The 21851-nt window shown below is 35.0% G+C and overlaps 1 protein-coding gene across 5 annotated transcripts; it reads right to left on the reverse strand.

Annotated features, from left to right (window-relative positions):
• Positions 1-405: 405 nt before the first annotated feature.
• On the reverse strand, positions 406-8504 carry LOC131147991 (transcription factor TGA9). 5 transcript variants are annotated; one of them, XM_058097709.1, is made up of 14 exons: positions 8153-8504; positions 7961-8013; positions 7695-7858; positions 7453-7544; positions 7045-7124; positions 6481-6723; positions 5572-5616; positions 5380-5439; positions 5180-5257; positions 5031-5076; positions 3825-4096; positions 2434-2655; positions 907-1049; positions 406-820 (listed from the first exon to the last, which is right to left on the reverse strand). In XM_058097709.1, exons 1-14 carry the CDS (start codon positions 8292-8294, stop codon positions 733-735), a joined length of 1728 nt encoding a protein of 575 aa, XP_057953692.1. In that variant the 5' UTR covers positions 8295-8504; the 3' UTR covers positions 406-732. The 5 variants fall into 5 exon arrangements, with proteins under 5 accessions (XP_057953692.1, XP_057953694.1, XP_057953693.1 ...); XM_058097711.1 differs by having other exon boundaries at positions 7961-8017; XM_058097710.1 differs by having other exon boundaries at positions 8109-8504.
• Positions 8505-21851: the final 13347 nt, after the last annotated feature.

Here is a 21851-nt window from a genome sequence, read left to right on the forward strand (position 1 = left end):
GCCTGACCGTTCAAAGCTGGCAGTCGCTTGATCAGACATGTGGATTTTAGTGAAAAATAGTATTGCTTTTAACAATAGGAACAAAAATAGTAATATTCTATTTATGGGATAAACATGCATGAACATTGCACTCAAAATACACAACCCATTGGAAGAGAAAACAACAAAAATGGTTACCCCAAAATACTGAAAACCCATGCATCAATAATATCCTTCCATTATTTTTTCGGTACGTATTGTTGTAGCCTTCCCCATTTTCTTAAATGGGCAACTAATTTTTGTCTGCCATTCATGCAACTTGCTTTTCCCTCTCTCTCTCTCTCTCTCTCTCTCTCTCTCTCTCTCTCTTGTGAATTACTCAAAAGCATATAGGCCCCCCCACCATATTGCTCAAAAGCCACGATATATTAAAAAGGATATACCTTTAAATTTATATATGTATATATATATCTCACACTTTCCAACACTTTCCAATAACCAGGCTCATGCACATGCATATAAAATTGATTTACATTCACAAGATAACATAACGATATGAAGATCCTAAGAACAAAGCATAAAAAAATAAAAATAAAAAAAGGAAGAAAATAATAAAATAAAATAAATCCTATCTACTCTAAAGAAAGAACTAGAGAACTAGAGCTATATGCAGCTGATAAGAAGATCATGGAGCTAGGCAGCTGCTGCCTGGAATGGTTGCAGGGTTGGTGGATATGTGTACATATATCTTGCTCATCCAAAGGTGTTGAAAGGGTTCTGTGAAGATTGCACAATTTGCAAATCTGTTGTCTGGCAGGAGCCATCATCACTTACCATGTTCCTGAAAATATGAAAATCAGCTACTAGAATTATTATTAATACTGAGATATCATGATCAAGCTAGTTCATCGTCATGCTAGATCTTACTCTCGCGGTCGAGATGCCCAGAGGGAGCTAAGCGCTCGTAATCGGGCATAGTACTCGCCAATCACTAGAAAACATTTTGCTGCTTGTCGAACGGTCAATATTCGACGCAGCTGATGGAGGGCTTCCTGTCTCAAATTGTCAGCCTACAATGATGATAAAAAAATCAATAAATAAATAAATAATCATGGTATAAAAATCAAATAGATGGTAGAATATTTTTAATCATATAAAATCAAAATTCCACCATAGTAATCAGTATAGAAAGTTAGGGGATCCCTAGTGCAGGGACACGTGCACTGGCTCTAAACAAAATTTTCAAGAAAAAGGTGGAGGCCTAAGAAGATTGTTTTATTTACAGGATTTGGACTCTTTCAATCATAGACTAATAAATTAATAAAGTTTATCATTTTCTAATCTGGGTTTTTAATTTCCTTAAATCATTTTAAATATCATGTTGATAGGTATAGCCAGGGTTTTTATTTCCACAGATATCACTTTCATACTACCTTTTGAAAGCTACATATGAAACCCTAGTTGTCTACATAGGGGGTGGGCTTCTTAGCAGTAAAGCAATACATTGTTACGACAAAGCCATTGGGATTTAAGACAAATTACAAGAATCCAATCAAGTCAGATGCGTGTGTGTGTGTGTGTGTGTGTGTGTAGGTTTGTAATCCCGGGTTTGAGCAGGCAGCGGAATATATATTATATAACACACCAAGCCTAATGTGAAGCTAATCTCAATATGATAATGACATTCAATTGATCTCAAAAGAAACTTCAGTCCATCAAACCTTCATTGATCAAAAATTAAAATTTCTTTGAGATCAATACTCATCCAACGGTAGGATCAGTTTCAAACAAAGTGAGCATAGGATGCCGGACACCCGATTGGAACAGTGGATTAATGATCAGTACATGTGCACTATAGAACTTGAGAATTCAAGACTTTATTTGACATTCATCTACCTGGTTAATTGGCCAAGAAGTACAGAGATGGGACCAAAAATTTGCAAGTTATGATTCAAGTTCCAGCTGAAATAGACTTATTGTACATGTTTAATACATTTCACCTCAAAATCAGTACCATGCTCCCCAAATATCACTTTCATAAAGCACTAAAAAGTCGATAAAGTAGAAACTACTCCATTTTCTCCCACTCGTGAAACAATGGACATCCTACCTATCACTCAATATTTGTGCTTTTAAGCTAGATTAGCCCTAAACCCCCTACTTCTTTACACTGCAGTCGCCCCATTTTTCAAGATAAAAGTAGGTTTAAAGCACAATGAATGGATCAAAAGTCAAAGCAGGTTTAACGTGCTCTTTTTCTTTAAGGTGGAAACCTTTAATCAAAATATCGTAAGTTATAGTATCATATGTTTCTACCTTCTGTGCACAGAAGAAATCAATTATCACTTATTTTTTTATTTCCCTTTTGGCTTCTGTGGTGTGCACTGTGCATGTTTCATAAAATTAAGGACCGTGTCACGTAATGTAAGTCTTTTTAAGGATGGGATCAAGTACCTGGCGAACAAACCCTTCGAGGTTGATGAGCTTGCCCAAAGCCATGTTCATATGTTCATAACCATCGGTGATGCAGCCACCGGCAATGGTGTCAATTAGAGACTGCTGGAGCTGTTCCAGGCCCTGTGAGAGAGCCTCTTCTGCCTGTTGTGTGGAATGCTGGAGGCTATAAATCCCTACCACTTGCTGCTCTGTCAAGGGGTCTAATTGCGATATTAACATCTGATTACATGAACACAAAGACAACATTATAAGTTGATGGAAGAAAAAAATTAAATAAATAACTAGATCACGATGACGTGAAAATAATGTAACTTGGATAATTAATTACAGCAATTTAGCCATTTAACCCAACCAGTTTCACCTACCTATTAATGGGAAACTGCCCTTCCTATAATTTAGGAGAAACTATTGGACATGTGAACTGTTTGACATGATAAGAAGAGGGAATACAAAAATCCCATTGCCTATAGAAACATTTTTTAATCCAAGGATTGAAGGGGTATCTTTGACCCTTATGCAGAGTAGGGCTTTGCTCCATTAATATTCATCCGTACATCTTTTCTATCTTGTATTAGTTTACTTCTCTCTTCTTAATAATTCCTTCTTTTCCCAAAAAGAAAAATTAAATCTACACAACATATGCCTTGTCTCAGAGCAATTACCCAAATGTTCATTCCCACTCATAGGTTGTAAAAACGTCACATGACCATGAGAAGAACAAGTAAAGGAATATATAGTCTAGTTTTCAAAGTTAAAACATATTATTTGTACATGATCCACCAAAACATGTATTAGGCTCATTTCTTGAAGGACTAGGGTAGAACCCCATTAATGTAACTGTCAATTAAACCTAGCTACCTGAAATACTGGGTCTATTCACTCAAAAATTTTAGATTCTTACATAAGTTCGAGTTCTTAGGTTTGGGTGGCATGAATTTAACCAAACCAAACTATTTTCTGCTACTATGTACTTTACATACGTACAATATTAATGTTGTGTCAAAATAAATATAATTTGACAATAACTGATAATCTACACAATTCCAACTTAAAATTTCTAACAAAATAGATTCTCTTTTACTATTTCTAAAATATTTTAATTTAGGTAGAGATATAGTTTAACCCAGCGTTGATCCCCAATATTGTATTTTTTAATTGTAAGTTGATTGAACTTGGCCCAAATTTATTCAAAACAATGGGATCAATTTGAGCATGACCCTTTTTTTTCAGATTTAGACCGAGTCTGAAAAAATAGGTGTCTGATCTCAGTCCGCTTGATAGGCATACAAATGGAAAGTTATTGCCATGTGTATTGCAGCACTTTGCAGAACTGCACACTAAAGGGGATCGAGTTGAAAACAAAAATGACATTTAGGCTAAATGTAAACCTTAATAAGCTCAGAAGGCCGAAAACCACCCATCCAGAGGAAGCAACGCTCGGCAGGAGTCGTCCACATTCCAGTTATGAGATGAAAGACATCAGATTTTGCAGCCATTCCCTTCAACCGGAAAATTTCATCATAATGGGAAATGCATCCATCAACAATAACTCTGAGGTCACCATCAGAAAGGTGTGCTTGCAGTCCTGTTCGCAGTTCTGACATGTGCCGTTGGTTGTCTTCCAACCATCTTGCATATTCCATGTCGAATATTGCAGCTCCTGCAACAACACAATGGTTCTTATTATGATTATTTTTTAAAGAAAAGAAACTAATCAGCTAGTTCCATCAAAATACTTATGCTGAGTTACTTGATAATGGTTCGTCCCACACTTGGTCATACAATCTCCTCCCATAATTGGGAACTCAGTGCACATCACAAAGAGAGGGGAACATGAGAATTATGAAACACAGGTTGGGTTTGAGACGGATGGCAGGTTGCCCCCAAAGGACTGCCTCCCCACAACATCCAACTCGAACCCTGAACCTCCCCCTTGACAACAGGGAGTGCTGCTATGGGGTGAAAGCCGATGGCCACCTGTCTACAAACCGACAAAAAATGGACTAAACTAAACACAAAGTTTGAATTTAAAAAGAAGGGTTATTTTGTTAAGAGCATAAGGAAGCTGTATCCGATAATATGGTTTTGAGAATGTATTTGGTTGAGGGTTCAGCTAGACTTCAGAATTTAACAATATTTTTCAGTTAAAAAATTGGTTACATTCATCAGAAAACAAGCCGAAGTTGTTGACCTTTGTTTAAATTGAATAGAATATCTGGCGGGAGATCAACTGCAGATTGCAATAAACCCATTATTGCATTCATGTACATATATATATATATATATATATATATATATAGTGGGAGAAGCCAACTAGGCATAAAATTTTTATTCTCTTTTTAGAGTATTTTTTGATGAAGACAAAAGATTCTGATAATAATTTGAGTTGGTGTTTTGGTGATCAGTTTCATAATTTTTTTTCCAGGCTGAAAATGCTATGCCCCATTTTCTCCTTTACTAACGACTACTAACCAGCCCCCTTAAACAAAAGGGCAGCTCGACCCTACACTTCGTGGGTTCCTCGTAAATTGCTCATATGTTAAGGCTGGTTTAGTAATTGCATCGATATATACAATCTGTATCAGTAAGCTTACCAGAACTAATACTTCCGCCTGCGCCGCCAACCCCCAAGAACAAACCCTATTACAAGGGTAAATATTTTAAAATGTAACCCAACACAGGAAAAAATATATGTTCTTAAAAATATATATTCATGATCTATATTAATTAGAACTTATAAAACCTGAGCTCTTGCCCTTTGAAGGTCTTGTTCTAGCTGAGAAAGCTTCATTCTACTTGACTCTAGCTGCTGTACGTATGCCTAGAGAGAGAGAGAGAGAGAGAGGTTATGACAATTAATGAGTGTTGGTGTGCGTCCAGTCCTAGGGTTCGAGGATGAGCATGAGAATGCAACGCTTGAAGGACAAAGTTGCGGGAAAAAACCTTTTTTCTGAGTCTACTCTTCCTCGCAGCTTCTCTATTTTGAGCTAAACGTCTCAATGACTGAAACCAACCAAGAAAATTTCATTTCAGAGAAGCAATAATTGAAGTCTGCATGGAATATGTAAGACTGCCTAAAAAAAATGTAAAAGGTCAAAAATAAATCAAACAAAACTACATATACATATAGATGACCTTAGGATCAAGTTGTCTATCTGAGGATGATCCAGTTCCCTTCCTCTGCAACATTCAAACAGTAAAAGGCAAAGAAGTAACGCAGCTTTTTCATTAGAGCAGTAATACCCACTTCATACAAATTTTAAAAAGAAAAGAAAAAATTACTTGAAATTTCGAATATTATTTTATTTAAAAAATGCCATGCTCCCTGGGTCCAGATGGAAATTTTTAGAAGAAAAAATATTTCCTGGAAAATCATAGAAAATAAATATTTCTCCATTATTTTTTCAGTTCTCGTGGTTTTTCAGAAGAAATCCACACGCAGAGAACTCCGATTTTTCCCAACAATATAATGATTGGGGAGCTCACAGGATATCTACTTTTCAGGGCGCAGCATTTACGATTATTTGACGGTGATGTGAGCACTGTGCTTGGAACTCATAACGAAGAAGATGATGCGGGAAGCTCGAGATATCATTTTCTGACATTCTTTTTGGAGTTTTGCGATCTGGGGTTTGTAAAAATTTAAGCTATGCCCGAGGCCAAAACCAAGAGTTTAAACTTCAGTTTTGGGGATTGAGAAAAGAGGGCATTAATTAATTATTATAATAGAAACAGTGTAGCTACTGTAAAGATTCCCTGTTTGCTTTTAGACAGGTACAAGTCTATCTCATTTCATGTCAGAAGAGTATCAAATAAAATAAAATAAAATAAAAGGCTCTGCTTTTGTTTGATTTTCTGAGAGTTCTTGGGATCCGTGGTTTGATGGAGAAGGAGCAAGGAGTGCGTGTTCAGAGTGAGAGAGAGCAGTGTCATTTTAATAATAAAACAGGCAAAACTTTTCCTGAGTTTTGGGATATGGCAAGGGGAAGAACTGGGAGATTAGAAATTTAGAACTGTAGTTTAGAAGCAGCGGTCTAAAAGAACCTTTTCCGGGGGCTGTTTGGCAACTGGTAAAGTCTGAGATGGTTCTGTTCTGGTGCCATCACTTGCCATTGTCTCCACTTGTTGCTGCTGCAGCGGCAGATGGTTCTGATCAAAAGCTTGTTGATCTGAGGAAGCCTTTCTACTGATAGGAGAATCTGGCTCCAACTGGGTCTCGGCTTTACCTGAAAGAGTGTTCAGTGCTGATCCTGAATCAGTACTCTCTTCCCCTGATTTTGAACTTCCCTGGATTAAACAAATCCATCCAAATTTATTCAAATTAATAAGTGCTCAAAATCATTCAAATAATCGTCACAATCATCTAGAGTTCTTCACTTCTAAAACGGGCATTCGGGAATGAACACAGAAACTATCGGATTCACCTTCAAAAATCTCACTTTTCAATGAATTAATGGGGTATTGAAATTTGAAGAAACCCTTTCATAAGCATAGACACTAGTGAGAGAAAGGTAGCTCGGGATAGAAGGGTTATTTTTAAAATTGGAAGTTTGTTCCCTAAAGAGCTCAAGAAATGGTCAAAGATGGAGAAAGTAAATTAGAAACTACTACTCTGGGGGTTTGCTGGAATCTCATTGGCCATGAGGGGAACATTTCCAGAGTTGCTGCAGGCCTGCCTGTGAATAAAGCTGCAAGAATCACAAAAGCAAAATCTTAGAGCATCAGCAAAAATAAAGACATGAAGATTTTCAAAAGATCAAAACGTGAGGAACCTAATCCCTTTGCTGTGCAGTTATGTAGTCAGTAAACCATGCTGGGAGGTCATGTTTCAATGTTTATACCCTCACGACATTCACAACTCTCGTCTGAAAATGATTACAGTTTTGGAAATGGTAACACCCCCCTGTTGCTTCTGTGGACAAATTCAAACCTCTCTCTCTCTCTCTCTCTCTGCTTTTAGGAGTTGCTTATGCTCATCAAACGTCAGAAAATGAGAAAGCAGAAAAGAAAGCCTACGTGCTTTAGCTTCATCATTCTTGATGGTAAATCCCTGCAACGCGATTGCCTGTTCAAGCTCTCCAAAATCGAAGGCAGATGCTTCTTGATTACTGAAAACAAAAACAATACTTTATCATGTTAAAAATGAACCAAAAAAAAGTAAATAGACTAATTAAAACGAAGGATGTCATACAGCAATTCATAGTAAACACAGAAATTGTGGAGTAACTATAGAAGATTAAGAATTTGTGAAACAATACTTGAAACTGGTGCCGGCAAGATAAAATCCAGGAAGAGCCGCATAAGGAATATGGTGATTTGAAGGAGCTGAATCAGATAAACCAGTCTCTCCAACTTTATGACTCGCCATGCAAGACCTCTTCAAACCATTCTCGTCCTTCTCCACCAAGAAACTGGAAAGGACCTGTGAAAAAAGGAATGAAGAGAAACAAATAATGATAGTGGGGGAAAAAAAGAGATGAATTGGAAAAAGAAATTCCATTAATTTTCTCTGTTCAGTGTTTACCTCACTTTTTCTTGGGAATTCGAGAGAAAGTCCTCCTTGGAGCAAAATCCCAACTGACTAAGATGTGAGAGAGATGGGGAGAGTCACATAGAAACAAAAGATCAAAGTTCTCTTTTCAATAATAATATATATAAATCAAAGTACCCACAAGAGAGGGTCCAGTCTTTTTCTCAGATGTATATCTTCTTGCACCTTTTGATCCTTCACGAGTCTCTATCTCCTTCTCCTCTCCTTCCCTACGAAGAAAACTGATGGTTTTATTTGGTCCCGGTTTATGATATATCACCCTTCTGTTGTAAATGTTATCAGATTTGAAACTCATCCCATGGTACATAAAATCTCGTCCTGGCAAACCTGTTTCAGGGCCCCCCCTCTCTCCTGGGCTGTGTGGGGTTGTAAGAAAGTAGATTAATAAATATTTAAATTCTTTTTTTTTAAAAAAGAAAAGAAAAAAAAGGGAGGAAAACAAAGGGGGAGGTGGGGCTCTTTTGCAGGAACCCACTAGAAACACTGACTCCAACTCTCTCTCTCTCTCTCTCTTTCCCCCCTCCTCCCTTTCTCTCTTCTAACCGCCTGTGCTTTCTCATTGGCCCTTTAATGGGGCTCTTCAGAGGTGGACGTACTGCAGTCGAGAGACAATTAAAAAAACAATAAACAAAACATCGAGCTCGAGATGAGACAAGTCTTCTTTCACAAAAGAAGGTAAAAGATGAGGAAAAGGAAAAGCCATAAAGGAATTCTCTTGCTCTTTTTATTTCCCAAAGGGTGTTGAAGTTTACTTTTGACCACCAGAGAGAGAGAGAGAGAGAGAGAGAGAGAGAGAGAGAGAGAGAGAGAGTGTGTTTTTATTTGTTTTTTTAATGTGCCATTTCAACCAAAGCATTAGTCTAATCTAATAAGGCAGAAGCAAATTAAGCCCACTAGCTATAGCTTGTATAATTTTATTTTCAATCCCCGCCTCATGAGATGGATTTGTTTCGTGTTATCCCCTTTGGTTGAAGGGTCAACATCCATTCATTGTCACTACCTAAAACCATGCCACATCAAGATTCCTTTCCATTAATAGAAAGTATTTATTTCTTTGAGGTCTTTGAATGCAGGCTTCTTCAAACAATGACCCCCTTCACTAATTTAGCCAATGAATCCTCATCCCCACATCAAGCCATTCACTTGTTGCCTTAGTCCTTGACCTTCCGGGAAATAATATCTTTCAAATAACTAATCTAAAAATTGCTCTGTTCCATTTTTATGTTCTTTTATTTTTTAGTGAGCTATTAAGGATTTTATTTAATATGGTTAGATATTTTATATCATGTCCTCTCTAAGCGTTCTTCTTTGTTGAGTGTGTACTCATGGAGAGAGAGAGAGAGAGAGAGAGAGTATTCTATTTAAGGGGATTAGAGGATTAGAATTAAAGCCTTCATTGTGTGAATTTATACAAAGAGAGAGAGAGAGAGAGAGAGAGAGAGAGAGAGAGAGAGGGTTTTAGGTAAAGGGCCCATATTCTCATATTATTTCATGATTCATGAAATGATAGAACATATATATAAGAGAGAGAGAGAGAGAGAGAGAGATTTATTTTTTATTTTTATTTTTTTTTTTGAGAATTGACAGCGAGAGAGGTTTTTTAGGTGGGGGTCCATAATCTCTCTCATGATTCATGAAGTGGCTGGGCACATAAGATATGTTATATGATGATCAACTACCTTCGGAGCTAATAAGCCCCATTGCCCTCTACCAGTTATTCCTTTCTTGAAACCAATGATTGGCTTGAAAAAGTATTGGTTTAGAAAGGGAAATACACATCATGGATTAGGTAAATTTGTATTCATTAAGAGTAATCTGCCTGCAATTTTTGTTCCCAATTAATGCATACTCACAAACGAGTTGTCCATATGAAGAGGTGCTTGGTGTGAATTATTAGAGTATTCAAAACAGCCACTGCATTCAACCCAATCTTAATGTTAATTAAGTCCTTGATTTTGCTAAAATCATATAAACTCTTGGGCCTTCTTCATTTGTGGAAACAATATTTATTTTGATTTTTATTTTTGAATAATTATTAAAATATAATATACTATATTTTAAAAAATTTCAACTTTTATATAAGAAAGCTAAAAAAAATACTAACTCTATATCTGGAAAGGCCTTAGATTTGGAGTTGTATTGGATTTAAATAAGATGTAATATAAATATACATTGAAATTTGTCCAACTTTCATCCAAATCCAATCTAAGATTCGAAAATCCACGTTCCAAACACTGCCTAGAGGAATATTTTTCAACTTTTCCATACAAATTTTAAAATAAATAAAGTGATATTTTATATATAGAAAATTAAATAGAAAATAAAATATAGTAAATTAATCTACCATTCTTGTATTATGTAGAGAATTCAATGGTCTCATGACTTAATTCTTGAGAATGGTATAACTTTTTTTTTCTCCCAAAGAAGGGCGGTACCTTTTTTTTTTTTCTAAGAAGGGTGACACCTCCATTTATTTATTGATAACCCCTCACTTCTGGCGGAGGAATACCGTAGTTACAAAACAATCAATGGGAGATAACAAAAGACAACACGTTAAAAATCTCCCAAATAATAACACCAACATCCAACCAAAAATCGGGTTGCAAGTCCAAACAAAACAAAACAAAACAAGACCTACAAAACAAACCTCACGCAACCAAAAAAAAAACCTTTAAAGACCTCCCAAAAACAACACCAACATCCAACCAAAACAGAGCTACAAGTCCAAACAAAACAAAACAAGAACTTACAAACCAATAAATTCTCATTCATTGAAAATGGTATAACTTGTTTAGGTGTGGACAGTAATTTTTTTAAAAAAATTAAAATTATATTATTTTATTTTTCAATTTTCTAACATTTACTTTAAAATTTTATAAGGTAACAAAAAAAAAAAATGTCATCAAATATCATGTACAGATGTTGACAAAAATTATTAAAAAAAAAATATTTTCATAATTTAATAATTTTTTAATAAAAAAATAAAAAAAAATTTCACAATTATACAAGCTTTTAATTTTTCTCATGCAAGATAACTAGAATCCTCGCAATAAATTCTGAATTTTGGATATCCATGAATCAAGTATTGTGTTTGAAACGGATTAAAACCAAAATTAAAATGCTCGAAATGCTTCCCCCTGTCTGAAATTTGGTTCAATAATTTCCAAGCCAGCTATGCAAGAAATTAGGTACAGATTATTTTAATTGTGGAGAGATAGACCTTCAATAGAACCAACCAGCATGTTTTGGTACATGCACTTGAGAGTGACTTATTTCCCTAAGTAGGCATTAAAAATCCAACCCCCTACCCACTTTGACTCTTGTATGTAATCTAACCCTAATGTAAGGTTCCTCAAATATTCTTCAAGGCGCACCTATACAAAAGTTTTTTTTTTTTTTTCCTTTTTTAATGTGGATAAACTAGTTTGTTTGTGCAATGTATACGCGAATTTTTTAAGTATATTCTTTTCACAACTTGATACTCATTCTGAATTAGATATCTTATCAATTACGTAACATAATTTTAACCATGTAAAGAATCAATTCGTAATAAATGAGGCAAAATTACTGGTTAAGTGAGACGAACCGAAATGCGCCTTAAGTAAAGATAATTATGGAGAGGATTGGTTCCTTACGTTGCTCTGTACAAGACATCCAAGTGCTCTTCATGTGGCCATAAGTATCACTTTTTTTCGTTGAAATAAACTTTTTATAAATTACATTGAATACAAAGAGTGAGATTCGTAGTCGCAAGATAAAAACCTTAAACATCAAATGCATACCTACCTGGAAGGATTGGTCTCTTTAATAATCTATTAATTAAACCAAAACCCATTTTGATACGAGGTCCTTCCTATGATAATATACAAAGTAATAAAAACAATAAAATTATTAAATATGTTCAAATAATTACTTGGTATGCCAGCATCTTCATAATTTTTCGTTCGCAATGATGTAATTATGTAAGTACAACTTAATATGTCGAGTTTATCTTTCTTTTATAGTCCTTACACATAAATATGTAATTTAATACATTAAAAAAATAAATGATGTGTCAATGATATTTTTTAGAATGTCAATAGCGTACTCGTAATATACATTGAATTTAGCACAATTTACATAATTAGCCCAAAACAAAATAGAATGGTTCAAATGAGTATTTTATTGGGAATAAGAAGACCAAACACAATACTATTTTGGTAATAAATATTCTAATGTTGCATATCATTTTTCAACAAAATATAAGCATATTTTTGCCACGAAGAACTCAAAACTATATGTTGTGAAATAACGCCTCTTACAACAATGCGCTGTAGAATAACAATATTGTTGTAAAGAATCAACTAAGTACTTGCAACAATCTAAATGGTGATAAACAAAATATATCCACAACCACAGCAATATAAAGAAAACAATAATAAAGGCAACGACACCATGAATAACGTGGTTCGGCAAAGCTTGCATCCACGGGAGCAACTAGTAAGAGATTTCACTATGAAGATCAAAGATACACTATACAATTACATACAATGATCTTCTTTCATTCTCTCACCCTCTCTCATTCTCTCTTACTTGTTAAAATATGCCTAGATGAACATATATAACAAGCCCTCGGAGGCTTCCCTCCGAGTCCCCAACAATCACAATGTTTACATTCAAAATTTGAATTTTTCCTCATAGCCCCGACAGAACTCGTCGACGAGTACAGGGCACTCATCGATGATACAGAGAAGGCCACTCGTCGACTAGTATGGTCACTCATTGATGATTCTTTGAACTCTGAGATTTTCTATCTCTCAATATCTACTCATCGATGAGAATAGGAGGCTCGTCGATGAGTCCCTACTGAGTAGCACAAATGTATCCATAGGCTTTTCTTCTTCCTTTGTTAATGAGCCCCAACAAGTATAAGAGTCGTACACACAAATACAATAATCTCCTCCTTGGCGATTACATGCCCCTTAGGAGAACTCGAAAAACATATCTGACTGCTCCACCTTGAACATGGAACATTCGATTGGGAGACACTAGAACTTGGAGACATGCACCAAGTCCAAACAATGTCACTTGAACTTGCCGATGGCAGCTTCAACTTCTACCATCAACCCTGATATAGTTGTATATGCAACACCCAAAGACTTCACCCTAGGCTTCCAACAAGACCTTCCCACAGCAGTAAATACAAATGCTACTGCAAGCCTTATATCACCTGAAAAGGAAGTTGTATTTCCAAGAGGAGGGGTGAATTGGGTATTTGAATTTTCTTTAAGATTCTTTTATAAATTCTTTTCCCAACTTAATATAAATTTAGCAACCACACAAGAAAGGTTGTTTTTCAATTACAAGCTCGGTGGAAAATTAACTTTGTTAAAACCTTTATGAATGAATATATCAAGTTGAATATTCCTTTCAGCAATTTAATACAATCCAACAACATAATCACAGCACAATCCACAATAAGTAATAGTCCTAGCAATGCTTTCAAAGTTTGAGCACTTTAGTAACTCAAAGTAGAGTTTTGGTATGTTCTTGATAAAGAGCCCTATATTGGTGAACCTATTTTCTCAATACGAAGTATGATTCAAACTTCCAACACTCTTTCCAAAACTCAGACATCAAATAAACTTTCAGTTAATAAGTCTTGGGTGTTAACTAAAATGAAATGGAAGGTTTAGAAGAAATTGTGTGTTCCTGTGGAGGAGAGGGGCATAGGAGTAAGGGACATTTTGGAAGTACAACGGTCGTTGTTTATGAAGTTTGGTTGGCAGTTATTAATACAAAATTCTTTATGGGCTAGATTTTTTAAAGTTAAATATGTTAAAGAAGAACACATTGCTCTTTGCAGGCCGCATGGATCGGATTCTTCTTTTTGGAGGAAAATTCTCCAATGTATGTCTAAGCTGTTAAGTAAATCTAGGTGGAATGCTAGAAAAGGAGATGAAAAATTGTGGTATGATAAGTTTCTGGATTCGAGACCTTTGTTTTCATAATTTCTAGATGGTGCACATTCACATATTAGATTAAAAGATTTAGTTATTAATAATGTGTGGAATGTGGAAAATTTGCAAAGGATTCTGGGTTCTAATAAAGCGGAAGAAATGATGAAAAGAGTTGGGAAACTTAGAAACTCTTCGGACATCCTACTATGGCTCCTAGAAAAGAATGGTTGCTTTAATACAAAGTTGGCATGGGATGCTATCAGAGTTAGAGCTCCAAAGTTTGATTGGGCAAAGTAGGTTTGGAACAAATAGTTACTGAAAAAAATTACTATTTGTATGTGGAAGGCTACTTTTGAATGCATAAGCGTTGATGAAAAGGTGAGAAAGGTGGGGATATCACTTGCTTCGGCGTGTGATTGTTGTGAGATAAGGCAATCAGAGGACGTGGAGCATGTTTTGAATAAGGGAGATCTGGGTGCTAATGTATGGAGGAAGGTTTCAGTGGAGGTAGGTATACCGCTCCTTAAGCACTAAAGTTGGAAAGAAAGAGTTCAAATGTGGTTTAATAGGGCTTCCAAATACTCTCAATTGGGAACATTGATGGGTTTGATTCCTTATTTAGTAGTTTGGAGGTTGTGGAGAAGTAGATGTGTGGCTAGAATGGAGGGGAAATTGGAGAGTAGTACAGATGTGTGGCTATCCATTAAGAATTGGGTGGGGGTTTTGAGTGAGAACATGACAGTTATGACTCATTTAAAGGATGCTGATTTTCGAATATTGCAGAATTTGGAGATGCAGATTGTGAATAAAAAGAATAAAGCTATGAAAGTTGTGAGATGGCTAAAACCGAGGCAAAGGAGGTTGAAACTAAATTTGGATGGGAGCAACTTGGGGAACCCAGGGCTGGTGGGTTGTGGTGGCATCCTTAGAGACTGTACAGGTTCTTTTATTTTTTATTTTTTAAAATATATTGGTTCGTGTTCTAATAATGAAGCTTAATTGAGAGCAGTGATGAAAGGAATAAAGATTTGCAAACAATTGGGTCATACTAGTATTAACATTGAATGTGATTCGAATATTGTATTAAATTGGATAAGATCCAGTAAATGCTTTTTATGGTATTTGTGGAATTTTTGGGAGCAGCATATTGGTGTATTAGAGGGTGTAGATTTTTCAATAAATCATCTCTATAGAGAAGGGAATAAAATGGTAGATGCATTGGCTCGACAAGGTGCCATAGGGAGGAATAGTTTGTTTATAAATAGAAGTCAACTTCCTAGAGTTATCAAACGTTTGTATAGATTGAATAAGATGGGTACGGCTTATATAACATATGTTTAGTTGGTTTCCTTTTGGTATTGGTATAGGATTGTTTTCTTATTTTGTTTGGTTTGATGCATGGGGTGTTTTATTGTTTATTTGTAAGCCTCAAGTGTCCTTTTGTTTTCACGGTATTCCTCCGCCATAAGTGAGGGTTATTAATAAAATTAAGAAAGGAGGTGCTGCCATCTTTTTCCAAAAAAAAAAAAAATGTCTTGGGTGTTAACCAATCAACGTACTCCCTTATGATTTCTGAAATTTGTATTCATCAACTAACGTACTCCCTTTTTGGTTTCTGCAATCTCAAAATCAAATTAATCTTTAATTTATTTATAATCCAATTTACGTAGTGAATATGAACTGAAATTTAAAATCCAACCACGCAGTTAATATAAACTGAAATTTAAATGAGAGTAGGGAAGAGAGTGAGACAAGAGTTTTACGAGGTTCGGCTATACCCGCCTATGTCCTCACCTTAGGCAACACCACCTAAGGATTCCACTACAACCACTCATTTATAGGCAGGAGCAACCTTACAATCTTTCCTTCAATAAGCTAGAGTTCGCCTCTCCAAATGATACCCCACGCTTGGGCTAACAACGATTCAAGAACTTGAATCGTCTACAAAACAAGAACAAGTTTTGGTGTACAAAGACACTCTCAACAAGAGCAGATTAATACAACAATTCAACACTACAATTTACTTTAATTCAAAACAATAATTGAAAGAATTTGAAGCTTGAGAAGTATATCACCATGAGCTTTCTTTCTAGATTGAAAGAATTCAAAGTGGGCTTAGAATTTTGTAAGAAATTCCCAAAAACCCTCAGTAGAGAAATTTGAGAGATTAATTTCACAAGAGATATTTGAGAGTTTTGACAGCTTTAAGAGCAAGAAAGCTTTGAATGTTGTATTGTTTGGTGTGTTTGAACCCTTAGCCTTGGGGTGGTATTTATAGATGTTTAATCAAGAGTATTTTGTATTCCTCAAGTGACTTTGAGTGTTTCCCAAGTTTTCATAATGTTTAGAATTCAAAAAAATCAAATTTGGAAAGTTTCCGTTAAAATTTAAAATCTCAAGAGTCAGTCGACTGGGAAAGTAGGAGTCAGCTTCCTAGAAACATTAAAACACAGATATTTTCAAATACAAAAAAAGTCAGTTGACTGGGAAATGACAAGTCAATCGCCTGGATCTTCTCGGGTCGTTTCAAAATTAGTTAAATTAGATGTCAGTCGCCTAGAAAAACTCTATCAGTTGCATAGAAAGACCAAATTCTAATTTTTCAGTTTATTTCCAAATTATTTTTTCTTTTTTGCTTTCCCCAAAATAATTTAAGACTTTTGAAAAGTATTTTCCGAGATTTTTCAAAACATGGTCTCTAAGTCAATAAATTTCCTAACGAACTTCAAACCCAATCAAATAATCATTTGAATCAAGTACTTACATAGAGACTCTCTTAAGACTTTAAACACATTCTAAGCTTGGAGTCTTCATACTTGTCATTTGTTGAGTCATTTTTGTCTTTGAGCTTCAAATCTCTAAGCCTTCATCAGTTCTTCTTTGGTATTCATGCTTTCAAGTTCTTTAAGCTTTCATATTCCTTTTAAATGAAGTCTTGTAATGAACTTTGCTTATACTTGAACTTGAGCTTGAAAATCCTATTTCCTGAAGTATTATCACTTACAACAAAATATGTTAAATGACCTTTGATTTGTTATCATCAAAACAACATTACTATGCCATGTTAGGCCAACGGTCTCCTTTTTTATGATGACAAATAAGGAGCAAAATATGAGTAAACCTTGAAAAGGCTCCCCCTTACAATAAGCATATTTTTAACATTGTTTTGAAAGTATAATAATCATTCAAAAGTTCATTTTGCAAGAGCTTATATACATCATATTTCATATATCAACATTTCATCATATTTCAACATATATCATTCTCATATTTCAGCATATATCATTCTCAATCATCTCAATGTTACGTTGCAACTTTATGCTTAATTTTGCTCTCAAATCCTTCTCCCCCTTTTGACACCAATCAAAAAAAGAATCATAGTCCAAGGTAGACACAAATTCATACACACAAGATGATATTCATAAGAAAGCATAGGTGTACAAAGTGTCATGAGCAACTTGAGATACATACCAAAAACAACAAACTAAAATACAACTCGAAACATAGATAAACTGAATACATATATAAAGAGAGACATAAAAAAAAACAACTAATGGAGCACTGATATACATAGCCTAATAAAATAAATCAAGCATCAGTAGCATCTACATCATCATCATCATCATCATCAGAGCCCTCATCATCCTCTTCATCTTTCTCTTCCTTAGATTCCTCATCAAAAGCATCATCACTAGGATAACGTGAGGAACTAGCTGATATTGTTCTAAACAACTAAGTTGCTGATCAATGGAGGAAATACTATATTGAAGGGAGGAATAGCTGTCCTTAAGAGATTGAAATCCTAAGCGTACATCACTACTAAAAGTAGTGAACTGATGATGGAATGGCAGGAACCATGAAGGAGCATTAGGTTGTAGTTCAGGCCGCTGTTCAAGAGGTGGAGCTTGCTCAGGGGCTGACCTAGGTGGTCTTCTTCCTCTTAGAAATGAACCCTAGTCATGCTTCTCATATCCCATATGTTTTAAAGTTGTAGAATTGAACAAATCACACTGAGTTCTTTTGATGAAAAACTCATTTGGACTGATGATACTAAGATGAGAGAACAACATATTGAGAATGCCTCCATAAGGAAGAGTAACCTGGCGAGCTTCCAACCTTGTAAACATCTATTTTAAAAGCAAACTACACAAGTCAAGTTTCTTTCCTTTCAAAAGACACCACATGATGATTGTAGGTTATGATTTTCTGAAGAATCTGATCTTGAAGGTTCAACTAAGTGCACTTGAGAGGAGTTCTGAATTGTTTGGGTGCTTCTACCATGATCAAAGGTAAGAATTCCTTGGGTGTGAATCCTTGATCCATAATCCAAGTACATGAAAATGAAGGACACTCAAAATCTCCTCGGTCAATATGAAGAATAAGGGCCAAGGTTTGAGGGGTTAAGGAAATTGTATGACCTCTAACTTTAGTGGAAAGAACCGATTGATTTTGAGTCATGTTGGCATAGAAAATTTTAATAAGATTAGGGTATAGACCCTTTGCTTGATAGACTACTAGATTTTTAATTTTTTTTCCTTTCTCCTTTTGTATTCTTTCTAAACTACTTCCCTATTGTGTAATAGTCTTAATTCTCTTCTAATTGAAATAAATCTTTCTTCTAGAAGATGTTTAGTGAAGATGTCTTCCCATTGGTCGTTTGTATTTATGAATTCAAGCATTATATTCTCTTTTTGCACGTGATCTCTTAGAAAATGATGTCTTATGTCAATGTGTTTTGTTCTTGAATGTGATATTGGATTTTTAGAAATGTTTATCGTACTTGTGTTATCACATTTAATTGGAATAGTTGAATACTCTAAATTAAAGTCTTTTAATTGTTTTTTTTATGTACAAGGTTTGTACACAGCAACTACCTGCTGCCACATACTCAGCTTCAGCGGTGTATAAAGTTACAAAGTTTTGTTTCTTGGAAAATCAAGATACAAGAGACCGTCCTAGAAAGTGACAAATCCCGCTTGTACTTTTTCTATCAATCTTACAACTTGCGTAACCGGCATCCGAATAACTAATCATCTCAAATCCGGTGTCCTTAGGATACCAAAGTCCTAAATCAATTATACCTATCAAGTATCTTAGGATTCTTTTAACAACTATTTGATGAGATTCTTTAAGGGCTAATTGAAACCGTGGACACATGCATACACTAAACATTATGTCTGGCCTACTAACTATTCGGTATAACAAACTTCCTATCATACCTCTATAGTTTTTCATATCTACTGGTTTTCCTTTTTCATCTTTGTCGAGGCTTACGGAAGTACTCATGGGAGTTCCTATGGGCTTACTACTTTCCATGTCAAATTTTTTAAGCATGTCTTTTATATATTTGGATTGATTTATAAAAGTTTCATTATTAGCTTGTTTAATTTGTAATTCTAGGAAGTTGTTTAATTCTCCCATCATACTCATTTCAAATTCTACTTGCATAAATTTAGTAAATTCCTTACATAGATCATTATTAGTTGTGCCAAATATGATATCATCTACATAAATTTGGATTATAAGCATGTATTCCTTCTTAGTTTTGATAAATATGGTACTATCAAGCTTTCCTCTAGAAAAACCCTTTTCAAATAAGAATCCACTTAATCTTTCATACCAAGCCCTAGGGGCTTGTTTTAATCCATACAAAGCCTTAGTTAACTTAAACACACAATCAAGATTTTGAAAATCCTCATATCCTGGTGGTTGTGCTGCATATACCCCTTCATTTATAAAACCATTTAAAAAGGCACTCTTTACATCCATTTGATACAATTTGAATTCCTTATGAGATGTATAAGCTAAAAGCATTCTTATTGCTTCCATTCTAGCTACGGGAGCAAATCTCTCATCATAGTCTATTACTTCTTATTAGTTGTATCCTTGAGTAACAAGTCTAACTTTATTTCTTACCACAGTTCCATTTTCATCATTTTTATTTCTAAATACCCACTTAGTTCCAATGATTGAATGGTTATCCAGTTTAAAAACTAATTTATGTTGACATAATTGTTCATATCCCATTTTGATAATGACAAATACACTCAGTACTGATGTTTGTACTAAGGCTTGCATGTAGGGTCCCTCTATGCATGAAATTGAAAAGAATGCTATATCACGATGGCGTATGGTGATATTATAGAAGACTAAAGAATATTGTACTTTATTTGTAATTGTGTTTATATATTCTTCATTCTGGGTTGTAATTAATTATAAACTGTAACACTATATCGTCTGTAATAATCAACATCATGCATGGTAGGAAAATATGCTCATAATGACCTTAGATAAACCTTAGGTTCCCACATTTAGTGCACAAAGCCCCACTATATTTTACACGTTATAGGGATTAAATTAAAATCAAAGAATGGACCTTAGATTAAAATCATGAGGCTTCGGGTGACCGAACCTAGCAAGTCAAATTGCCTCGGTTAACCAAACCGTGGACTGGTCAAAAAGTTGACCTGAATTCGAGCGACCGAACTCAAAATGACTTGAGTGTCCACGATCGACTGAACTTGTACCTTGTACTTTTCCATCATCCTCAGGTGCCTGAACTTATAGTTCATTTTACCCTCGGGTGACCGAACTTGGAAATTCGGTAAGTTGAACTATGGTTTAGACGACTAAACCTCATACATAATGGAAATCGCCCTTGGTCAGCAAACTGAACCTAAATTCAGGTACCTAAACTTCAAAAATCACTTTTTCTGTTGTGTCTATTTGGGCGACCGAACCAAGGAACAGACGCCTGAAACTCTCGAGTTGTTTTAATTTTTACCTCAGTTAATTATGGTCAATCAGGGTTAATTTCTTAAACTCATTTAAAAAATTTTTAATAATTCCTTGTGTGTCCCCAACGGCTGTAATTTTGGCATTCTCTATATATATGAGTTCATTTGCAAAAATTAAGTGAGATTAGCATACTTGATTAGTCAAAAATCCTGTACTTTTCAAAGATCATATCTTTCACATACTAAGCCCACACACTCACTCTTTGCTATTCCATTGAGAAATCCAACTTCCTAATAGTGTTATTAAGTGTTTCTAGTTACCAAAACTCTCCCGGTTATAGGTAGATTATTTGTTTTTATTGAGAGTTTTTAGCTAGGGTTCTTCCCCTGATTTAATTAATAAATCTTTGCGTGGGAAAACCCTTGTAGCTAGTGAGTCTTTGCATCTTGGTTGCAAGACTCATCAAGCTTATATGTTTTGATTTGCAAAATACTTTTTCACAAGCTTACACCTTTCAAATATCTCTTGAGCTATTATTTTGTGAAAAATCTTATTTGAAATATTTTAGAATATATTTGTTGAAACACTTAGAAACTTGTGGTGATTGATTTACATTGAGTATTTGTTTCAAAGTTTGCTTAGAAATACACTCTAAATCTTGACTATATATTTACATTAGATTGAGTGTTTAGCACACATTATTAAGTACTGAGCATATTTACTCTCATCTGGCATGTCTTTCAACATATCGTGTTGAATAGTTTAATGCAGGCACCATGCATGCCACTCTAATGATTGGAACAAGACTCTGTGTTGTAGGAGAAACAAGTGGTCCCCCACAACTATTTGGCAATGTGTTGAAAGACATGCCAAATGTTATCGTGTACTCACACGATATGTTGCCACCCTGATGACAGGCGACTGCCACCTTACTATTTGTGAAATATATACTTGAAATGCATGGACAAATGACTGCTAGAGACCACACAGTCGTCTAGCTCGCGATAGATTTTAAAATACTCAAGGGATATATTTTTGAAATTTCAATTACTTGAAGCCCAAATTAATATAAAACTATAACCCTACTCCAAGTAAACTTATGGAACAAGTTAGAAACCTTTCTACATCTATAAATACCCTCAAGTTACATTAATTTGAACACCAAGAAATCAATTCAGCAATCAAAC

This window comes from Malania oleifera, chromosome 2 (genome assembly GCF_029873635.1).
Source record: "Malania oleifera isolate guangnan ecotype guangnan chromosome 2, ASM2987363v1, whole genome shotgun sequence".
In the NCBI taxonomy this organism is placed as follows: Eukaryota; Viridiplantae; Streptophyta; class Magnoliopsida; order Santalales; family Ximeniaceae; genus Malania; species Malania oleifera.

Coding starts and splice junctions, on each gene's coding strand:
- LOC131147991 (XM_058097707.1), bottom strand. CDS start 8,294: ATGTACCATGGGATGAGTTTCAAATCTGATAACATTTACAACAGAAGG. Junction 7,859..7,960: donor AATTCCCAAGAAAAAGTGAG/GTAAACACTGAA, acceptor CTTTTTTCACAG/GTCCTTTCCAGTTTCTTGGT. Junction 6,724..7,044: donor TCCAGCAAACCCCCAGAGTA/GTAGTTTCTAAT, acceptor TGTTTAATCCAG/GGAAGTTCAAAATCAGGGGA.